General features: G+C 55.9%; 3 protein-coding genes across 3 annotated transcripts in view; 2 read left to right on the top strand and 1 right to left on the bottom strand.

Annotated features, from left to right (window-relative positions):
- Window positions 1-42: 42 nt before the first annotated feature.
- PTSG_04653 (30S ribosomal protein S17) lies at window positions 43-732 on the bottom strand (the record flags this gene model as incomplete). Its single annotated transcript, XM_004994686.1, has 2 exons — window positions 43-240; window positions 628-732. 2 exons carry the CDS (start codon window positions 730-732, stop codon window positions 43-45), a joined length of 303 nt encoding a protein of 100 aa, XP_004994743.1.
- A 200-nt stretch (window positions 733-932) lies between these two features.
- On the top strand, window positions 933-9,045 carry PTSG_04652 (uncharacterized protein; the record flags this gene model as incomplete). The annotated part of the gene is made up of 23 exons (XM_004994685.1): window positions 933-1,022; window positions 1,210-1,292; window positions 1,569-1,612; window positions 1,729-1,833; window positions 2,051-2,227; window positions 2,353-2,420; window positions 2,571-2,630; window positions 2,772-2,890; window positions 3,107-3,213; window positions 3,436-3,584; window positions 3,817-4,006; window positions 4,318-4,511; window positions 4,742-4,831; window positions 5,033-5,257; window positions 5,600-5,998; window positions 6,181-6,216; window positions 6,554-6,634; window positions 6,836-6,909; window positions 7,225-7,348; window positions 7,565-7,636; window positions 7,953-8,013; window positions 8,210-8,354; window positions 8,647-9,045. 23 exons carry the CDS (start codon window positions 933-935, stop codon window positions 8,882-8,884), a joined length of 2,931 nt encoding a protein of 976 aa, XP_004994742.1. The 3' UTR covers window positions 8,885-9,045.
- Window positions 9,046-9,164: 119 nt separating this feature from the next.
- PTSG_12197 (uncharacterized protein) overlaps window positions 9,165-10,000 on the top strand; it is a 4,544-nt gene continuing 3,708 nt past the window's right edge. The window contains exon 1 of the mRNA XM_004994684.1: window positions 9,165-9,667. Within this exon, the coding sequence (XP_004994741.1) occupies window positions 9,245-9,667 (423 nt within the window). The 5' untranslated portion in view covers window positions 9,165-9,244. The remainder of the gene's footprint in view (window positions 9,668-10,000) is intronic.

Genomic DNA, 10,000 nt, shown 5'->3' with positions numbered 1-10,000 from the left:
GACAGCAGCAATGGCAATGGCGACGCGCAACGTGAGCGCCCATCACGCGGGCGGGCTGTACTTGGTCTCTGTGCGGTTGGTGATGGGGTTGAATAGCCGCTGCTCCTCGCGGAGAATGTCTGTGATGGTGAACCGTTTCCGCTTGCTCAATGGACGGCACTCCTCAATACGCACAACGTCGCCGGGCATCCGACTGTTTGACTCGTCGTGCACCATGTACACCTTCCTCTGTCGCACCATCTGCCAATTGCAGCGTAAGCAGAAACAAACAGTGTGAGCGAGTGTGAGGGAGTGTCAGAGAGGGGTGTCGTGACAATTTATGCGGTTGTGTGTGTGTGTGTGTGTGTGTGTGCATGTGTGCGTGCTTGTGTGTGTGTGTGTGTGTGCACCTAGTGCCAATCACCCCACCAACCAACCTATGTTCACAAGCAACCAAAGCGAATCTCACACACACACAAACACACACACGCACATACACATACACACATACACACACACATACATACACATACATACATACATACATACATACACACACACGCAAATCCAAGTGCAGTGACACGACGAAAGAGGACTGGCAACGCCAAGCACAAGTTGTGAGTCAAGCCAGCGTTCATTGTTGCTCACCTTTTCCACACGAGGGTGTTTGACGAATCGGATCACCTCCACTTTTGCCGTCTTCTGCATCACGCCTGCTGTGGACAGCACACGCCCCACCAACTTCAACCTCATCCTTCCCTTCCTTCCTTCCTTGCTCGTTCAAACGTTGACTGTGTGCGCGCAGATGCGGAGGTGCAGGTGTGCAGGTGTGTGCGTGAGAGAGAGAGAGAGAGAGCAACACGAAACACGAGCACAGAGAGAAATGTGTGTCGACTGAATTCAGTCTCCAGTCAACAACGAACGAACGAACGACAAGCAAAGAAGCAAAAGAGATGAGCAGCAGCAGTGGCAGCGGCGATGCTGGCGGTGGTGGCGGCGAGGAACAGGATGTGGACGCACGCATCGCAGACCTCGAAACAAAGGTGTGTGGGGAGCCATATCTGTGGGGAAGGATTGGGAGATAGAGGGTCATGCACACGAGATTGTGTGGGGGAAGGGAGGGAGAAGAACTGTTGTTTGCTTTGGGTGCATGCTTTGTGGCATGCTTTGTCATGGAGACGGTCAGTGCTCACGAACGCAATGTGTGCTTTGTCTTGGATCGATGCGCAGCTGTTCCACAACGTGTACCAATATGAACTGCACTTGGAATACATCCAATGTCTCAAAGCAAAGGGCAACTTCATGAAGCTCAGGTCCAAAGAAAAAAAAAAAGTTCATGCGTGTGTGTCTGTGTCTATCTGTGTGTGTCTGTCTGTCTGTCTGCCTGTCTGTCTATCTGTGTGTCTGTGCGTGTGTGCCTGTGCCTGTGCCTGTGTCTGTGTCTGCATGAGGCGGTGACGCACGATGCACGCCTTCTTCTTCTTCTCCTCCTCCTCCTCCTCTTCTTCTTCTCGTTGACCTTGCACACGCAGACTGAAGCTCTATTTCTCGATCTCGATCTCGATCTCGATCTCCTTCTCTGTGTGCAGGCATGCGCGTGAACGCTTCAGCAAACACTTCCCTCTGTCCGAAGGTCCGTGCGACGTGCCGTTGATGTGTTTGCGCCTGAGAGCGTGCATGCACGACACTTCATTGCACCTGTGTTGCCGCATTCATCTATGACAACCACACGTGTGTGCACTGGTGCAGATCTGTGGATGCGGTGGATCAAAGACGAGGAGTGCATCGACACCTCGGTCCAGCAGCTGCAGTACCTCAAGGAGCTCTTTGACCGCGCTCACCTCGACTACCTCTGTGAGTGCACTTGTGTGGCTGCGTATGTGTGTGTATGTATGTCTGTCTGTGTCTGTGTGTGTATCACGCTGCGCACACTTCTGCCTCTGCTGGCGTGGCTCGATCGAAGCCTGTATTCACGCGCCCTTACACCTCCATGCACACACACACACACACACACACACACACACACACACACACACACACACACACACACACACACACACACACACACCAGGCCCCGACTTGTGGGTGGAGGAGATTCGCTTCTTCTCGGAGCACTTGAAGGAGCGGAATGCGTTTGGCACCAAGCCCGACGACGATGATGACGAGGATGACAGCAGCGATGATGACGACGATGACGATGATGAGGAGATGGACGTGAAGGAGGACAAGAAGAAGAGCAAGACACTGGGTGAGACGAGCGGCAAAGGGGGAGAAAGGGATGAGTGCGTGCGTGCGTCATCACCTGAGCTTGCCCATCGCCCCTCTCTCACCATCCTCCTGTGCGTGTGATTGCGTGATTGTGCGGGCTTGCAGTGACAATTCAGTTTGTCCGTGACATTTGTGAGCAAGCGGTTGCGGCGTGTGCACAGCACTTCAACAAGGTGAGCATGGGTGCTTGTGTCTGCGTATGTACGTGTACGTGGCGATGTTTGTCTCTTCATACCAAAGCTCTGTCTCATTCCTCCTTCTGTCCCGTGCACACACACACATACACACATGCACACACATACATACACACGCACACACCCCAGATAGGCGACGTGTTTGATCAATACGAACTCTTTGAGGTCTCCGTCCTCGAATTCCTCGCAGTCAGTCCATGCGATGCTGTGCGTGTGTCTGTCTGTGTGTCTGTCTGTCTGTCCTGTGTTTGTGTGTGCGTGTGTTTATAGAAAGGTGAATTTCGTCCCACTTGGACTCACCATCACCGCCACCACCACCGCCACCGCCAGGGCCGCGGGGACAGCGATGGCCTCGAGGAAGAGAAGCGGCGTATCAGCTCTCTGCACCGCCGCCGCCTGAACATTCCCCAGCGCAACGCTGGCACAGGCTGGCAGTCGTACCTGCAATGGTACGGTGGTAGCAGTGATGATGGTGGTGGCGGTAGTGCCAGTTGGAGCAAGGAAATTCGTCCACTTACCCACTCGCTCACTCCCATTCACCTTCACTCACATACTCGCGTCACGTTCACTTGCGCGCGCGCACACCCTTGCACCATACACGCCGCACACACACACACATACACACACACACACACACACACACACACACGCACTCACACCATCAGGATGACTGCGCAAGGGCTGGACACGGAAGAAAAGGCGGAGAAGCGATTTCTGGCCGCACGCGAGCGCTCAAAGAAGTGCGAGGAGCTTGAGGCAACGCTCGCAACAGGTGCAAACAACATCACCGCCCTGCTTGCTTGCTCGCACCATTCGCGAGATGTGCCGTGTGTGTGTGTGTGTGTGTGTGTGTGTGTGTGTGTGTGTGCAAAGAAGGTCCTATACGCACAGATTTACGTGTGCTTTCACAGATGCGTATCAGGTGTGACTCTTCCCGTGCACACGCTCCCTCTTGCTTCGTTCACACATGTCCGCGGCAACCTCCCTTCATCAGAGGATGCAAGCGAGCGGCGCGCTGCGTATCTGCGCTACATCGACGAGGAGAAGAAGACGAGTGCAGAGCGCGCCGCAACCCTCTATGAGCGCGCAGTCACAGCATCGCCCCTCGACCCAGGCTTGTGGGCAGACTACCTCCTCTACCTGGTGAGCACAACATTTCAGGTGGTGGGTATTGTGATTGGTTGTTGGGGATGAGCCTCAATCGACAGTCAAGGCATTCAGCGCACACTAATACACGCACGCACACACACACACACACACACACGTACACACACACGTACACACACGTGTCATTGCACTCACACACATACACACACACACGTGTGTCATTGCACTCACTCACACTGACGCCCCCCCCCCCTCTCCTTGCTCCCAGGCGACGACGGGCAAGGCGGCGACGAAGCAGCCGCTGTCGTCAGCAGCACCGCGACGCGCTGTGCGCAACTGCCCCTGGTCGAGTGCGCTGTGGAAACACCTGCTCGCCCACGAGGAGCGACGAGGAAGCGAGTACAACACCGTGAAGGGCGTATTGGAGGAGGCACTGCAGATGCCGTTTCAAGCGCCAGGTAGGCGGGGGATGTGGGGGATGGATTGATGTGGACGGGGTGAGAGTGGAAGTGATAGATGAGGTGGATGCAGTGAGAGTGGAGAATGAGAAGGAAGGGAAGGGGCTGCCGCTGCTGGTGTGCTGGCTCGCAGTTACAAACGCAAACATGCCTGGTTGTTTGGTCTGTTGACACGCTCACGAAGCCACTGGCACACGCAAACTTACACACATGCATGAACACCCAAACACACAACGCAACACACACGTGCGCGCATACACGTCTTGTTGCGCTCACACGCCACCTCCCTCCTCCCCCCACCTCGTCTCCAGACGACTATGTGCAGGTGTGGCTGGCGTTCTGCCAGTACTGCTTTCGGCGCACGCAGCTTGAAGGCGTTGCGCCGACACACGAGGGGGAGGACGCGCTCGAAACGTGGCGGCTCACCGTTGGCGGAGCAAAGGAGTACACCGAGCAGTATCTCAGCAAGGAGACACCAGGATACGCTTCCCTCTGCCTTTATGAGGTGTGTCTGAGTCTGTGCACGTGTGTCTGTGTACGTGTCTGTGTACATGGTTGTGTACGTCTGTCTGTGTGTCTGTCTTGTCTGTTGTCTTGTCTGTCTCTGTGTATGCAATACCTTGTAGTTGTGCTCTCACGTTTGCCTGTTTAACACATGTGACCATGCCATTCATGCCATGCCTCATTGTTCCGACCGCACTCACCCCATCCCTCCCCTCACATCCACCCCACCAGGCGAAGACAGAGGCGCTTCGCTTTGACAATCTGACGCGCGCACGCGAAGTCATGGAGGACCTCGTGCGCACGGGTTCATTCGGCAAGCAGGTGCTCCCATCATGCGATGAGGAGGGGCCGGGCGTTGTCTGGGAACCTGTGTGACTCTATGTGTGTCCGTGCGTTGAAGGTGTTGATGTCACAAACACACAGGCACACACACACACACACAGACAGATACAAGTTCGCCGTACTGATTCTCCTTCTTCTTCCCAACACGACCCCTTCCAAATTTCACCACCGCCACGCCAGCTTGCGACTTGGCTGCCCTTCTTCCACTTTGAGCGCATCTCCAGTGGCATCGACAGCGCGCGTGCCGTGCTGCGGCGCGCCGTGCAGTTTGTGCGCGACCAGCCCGAGGCCATCGTGGACACATACACGCGCTTTGAGGAGGAGAATGGCAGCCTTGCTGATGTGGACGATGCGGCGAGGCGCTGCTACCAGGCCCTTCAACTCGCAGCCGCTGCCCGCGCAAAGGTCCGCACAGTGAAGTGTGTGTGTGCGTGCGTGTGTGTGCGTGCGTGGGTGCGTGTGTGTACGTGTGGGTGTGTGTACGTGTGGGTGCGTGTACGTGTGTGTGTGTGCGTGTGTGTACGTGTGTGTGTGTGTACGTGTGTGTGTGTGTGCGTGTGTGTGTGTGTGCGTGTGTGTACGTGTGGGTGCGTGTACGTGTGGGTGTGTGTGAGTGAGTGTGCGTGCGTGTGTACGTGTGTGTCTGTGTGTGTTTCCGCCTTTGTACGTGTGCGTGTGTCCTACTCATGCTGCTCCCGCTGCTTGGTTTTGGCGTCCCACGACACACGCGGCCACGACTGCGTATAGGCCGAGAGCAAGCGGGGAAAGAAGGCACCGGCAGCGCAACAGCAGAACAAGCGGAAACAGCAGAGGGAGAAGGACAAACCGCGAGGGAAGCGGCGACAAGAGGAGCGAGGTGGCGCAACACCAGCAGACGATGCGAGCAGGCACAACGCCGCGCACGCGCGCACCAAACACGATGCGTCATCGTCAGCATCAGCACCAGGGACGAGAGCCGGTGATGATGACACGGGGGCCGGGCCATCGATGAAGCGCGCAAAGATGGATAGCCAGGCACCAGCGTCGGCACACGGGCACCATGACGGTGACAACTACGGTGGTCATGGTGATGGTGATGGTGAGCGGCGCGGGTTTGATGTGGAGGCAGCGCAACGAACCGTCTTCGTCAAGAACCTCGACTTTGCCGTGCGTATTCGAGATGGGGGAGTGGGAGGTCTGTTGAGTACTGATTCTTCTGGTGTGTGTGTGTGTGTGTGTGTGTGCGCGTGTGTGTGTGTGCGTGTGTGTGTGTGTGTGTCGTTTCTGTTGCGCAGTGGTTGTTTCAACCCAAAGATTGCTGCTCACGTGCTTCGCTCTGGTCGTCGCAGGTGGACGAAGACATGCTGCAAATGTTCTTCAAAGACGTGGGTTGCGCAACAAAGAGCATTGCGTACTGATATCAGTCGCTGCGGTTCCGTGCTTGGTTTGTGTTTTTGACGGTTGCTTGCTTGTTGGCTCATTTGGTCTGCTGGTTGATTGGCTGTTTGGTTGATTGGTCCTCCCTATTCTTCGTTCCCTTTGCACCTCCGCCATGTCCATCGCCCACCAGCTCAACCGCATTCGCCCTCTTCCTCCTGTGTGTGTCTGTGTGTGTGTGTGTGTGTGTGTGTGTGTCTGTGTCTGTGTCTGTGTGTGTGTGTGTGTCTGTGTGTGTGTGTGTGTGTGTGTGTGTGTGTGTGTGGTCGTGATTGTGCTGTGCAGTGCGGGGCCATCCGGGACATTCGTCTCGTGCGCAAGCCGTCTGGCCAATCGAAAGGATTTGCCTACATCGAATTTGAAGAGGTGATCATCGCACGCATGCACACTTGCTGCCTTTCTGCCTGCTGAATCTGCTGAGACACACACACACGTGTACACATGGACATACACCCCATTTCCGAACAGCACACGGCTTAATGACCATGTCAACCTCCTCCTCCCCCCCCCCGCCCCGGGCGTTATCCTACATGTACATGTGCGCTTTGCTGCGTCTTGTTGTTGCAGAAATCGTCACTCGCGTTTGCGCTGAGCAAAGACCGGCAGTTCATGAACGGTCGTCCTGTGCTCGTTGACCCATGGTCCGTGCTGATGATGATGATGGTGATGATGATGATGATGATGATGATGATGATGATGATAATGGTCATGGTGGTGGTTGATGATAATGGTGGTGGTAGTGATGATGGTGATGGTGATGCACGTGTTTGAAGCGCGCCTTTCATCATTGCGCGGCTGTCCTGACTTTCTTGTCCGTTTGATTCCCGTTGATGGTGTCATGGATTGATCCCGCAACGTCCACCCCTCAACCACAGCCATCATTCTCACCACCACCACCATTCTCGCCACCATCACTGCCACCACCACCACCACCACCATTCTCACCACCCGTGCAGTGTTGACCGCAGCAAGACGGCCCTGCGGCCCAAACACCAGACGGGATTTGACCCGCGCACCGTCTTTGTCAAGCGTCTCGACCACTCCTGTACAGAGCAGGACGTGCGCACCCTCTTTGAACAGGTGCGCCTTCCTTGGCGCGGGTTGGCGCAGTGTGTGCCTGTCTGTGTGTCTGTGTGTCTGTGTGCCTGTGTGTCTGTGTGTCTGTGTCTGTGTGTCTGTCTGCCTGCATGCCTGCCTGTGTGACTGTGCATCTCTTCGTGACTATGTACATGCACCTCGCTCCCTCCCCCACCATCCCCTCATTCTGCACCCGCACCCCTCTTCCATCACCACCAGTACGGTGCAGTGAAGGAGGTGCGCATGGTGACGACGCTGGCAGGCAAACCGCGCGGATTTGCATATGTTGAGGTGAGCGCGCGAGCACACACGTGCAGCTGACTTGCCTGCAAACACAGCAACATGTGCCAACGTGCCAGCGAACCCTTCTACAATATATCGATGATCTCATCACCTCACATTCGCTGTGTGCGTGTGTGTGTGTGTGTGTGTGTGTGTCTGTGTGTGTGCGTGTGTGTGTGCCTGTCTCTGTGTGTGCGTGTGCGTGTGTGTGCGTGTGCTGTGTGTGTGTGTGTGTGTGTGTGTGTGTGTGTGTGTGTGTGTGTGTGTGTGTGTGTGTGTGTGTGTGTGTGTGTGTGTGTGTGGTGCTCGCGGCCTCGTTCTGCAGTTTGAGGCGAGCCGTGACGCCGCCACAGCCATCATGAACCTTGACAAGGCAGAGTTCAAAGGTATGCGTGTGGACATGTGTGTGTGTGTATCTGCACATGCGTTTGGCGTTCGCACACCTCCCTCTCCCTGCGTCAGTCGATCCCCTTGTGTGTCTGTATGTATGATAACCACCACCACCACCACCCTACCACCACTGCCACCTCACCACCACCACCACCACCATCATCATCATCACCACCGCCACCACTGCCACAGGCCGCCAGCTGCAAGTTGCACTGTCCAACCCGCCGTCCAAAGGGCATGCAGGAGAGGGCGAGCGTGGACCGCCACAACGCGATCACAGGGGACAAGGTGCAGCCACAGCCATGGGAGGCATGCAGCCCCGTGCACTTCGTGCAAGGTAAGGCCAACACGGCAGCGCCCCACCTTGAGTTTGTCGCACCTTCTTGCACACACACACACACGCACACGCACACATGTGCACACACACACACACACACACACACACACACACACACACACACGCACACGCACACACACACACACACGCACACACGTACACATGTGTCCACACACACACACACACACATACACACACCATATGCACAGCACGCACACACACGCGCGCACGTTCAGCCTCTCCTTCCCCTCCCCCTCCCTCTTGTTGTCGTTTTTCGCTCCTGTGCTCGCAGCCGGAAGCAAGGGCGCGGGCGTGGCGGACGCATGACGCTCATGACATCCAGCGCCTCGGGCACCCGCGCTACACCCACCCCTGCGACTGCGACTACAACTTCAGCAACGTCTGCTGAGGGCGCCACCTCGACAACGACAACGACAGCTGGTGATACTGCTGCTACTGCTGCTGCTGCCCCCAAACCCAAGTCCAACGCAGACTTCTTGGCCATGATGATGCAGGGCAAGAAGAAATGACGGGGGATATGGTCACACATTGTGTGTGTGTCGATGTGTGTGCATGTGTTTGTGTTTGTGCATCTGTGTGTTTATCTGTGTGTGTGTGTGTGTGTATGTGTGTTTGTGTGTCGGTTTACTCATCGACATCGTACACCATTCCCAACGAAGGCAATCAAGGCAAGAAAGCAACAGTGTGACAATGAACGCTTGACACGTGCACGAGTGGCTGGGTGAATTTCATCGGCCAGAACACTGCAACCAAAACAACGTTGTTTCGATGACATCATTAATTTGTTATCCGCACGCCACGCCCCCCTTTTGTTGTAGTGCACAACAACTCAGCACACAACAACTCAGCACGCGCACTCACGCACATGCATGCGTACTGACCCTTGTGCAAAACACCATTTTCCTCTCGTTCTCAACAACCAGTGGACCCTGGTACTTGTTTTAACCTATCATCTTCCCGTCTCCCAGCTTACCCTCAAGATGCTCGACGGTGTTCAGAGGCCGCGCCTGATTGGCGCTGCAATTGGCTTTGCTTTCATGTTCATCGGCTCCTGCCTGCTGTGGAACCTGTACGCGGACCTGGGACTCCCCATGGACTCAGAGGCCGCCATCAACTACTACATCTTCGTGCTCTGGCTGCTTGGTGCTCTTTGTATCTTCGCTGTCATCAAGCTCGAGGCCGCCGCCAAGCACAACGCCATGATCATCGCCGCCTACGCTATCTTTGCCAGCTTCTTCACTGGCAACGGCAATCCTGCCGGCATCCCCACCGCTTTCTCCGTCCTCAACCTCGTACGTGCCCCAAAGGCCTGCACCACTCCTGCACTGTGCTTCGCTCGCATCGCCGCTGCCCGCACTGCTGCTGCTCCGCCCTGTCGTTGTGCACGTGGAGGTGCATGCGATGACTTCTTCACCATTTTGACCATCATATCCTTTCACTTCAAACGAGATCTCACTCACGTCTCGCATCACACTTCATGCGCGCCTACCTCCTCCTGCTACAGCTCCGCGATCAGCTTTCCCCCAGGCCTTCTCTGGCGGTCTGCTGGCCATTTCTGGCATGGTTCTCAGCCTTGTCAGCGCCTCTGCCCGCATGAACATCACTGACAGCGGCAAGATTATCAA

This window comes from Salpingoeca rosetta, assembly GCF_000188695.1.
Source record: "Salpingoeca rosetta unplaced genomic scaffold supercont1.10, whole genome shotgun sequence".
Lineage (NCBI taxonomy): Eukaryota > Choanoflagellata > Craspedida > Salpingoecidae > Salpingoeca > Salpingoeca rosetta.
The sequence above is the reverse complement of the archived record's forward strand: the minus strand, read 5'-3'. Positions and strand labels throughout refer to the sequence as shown.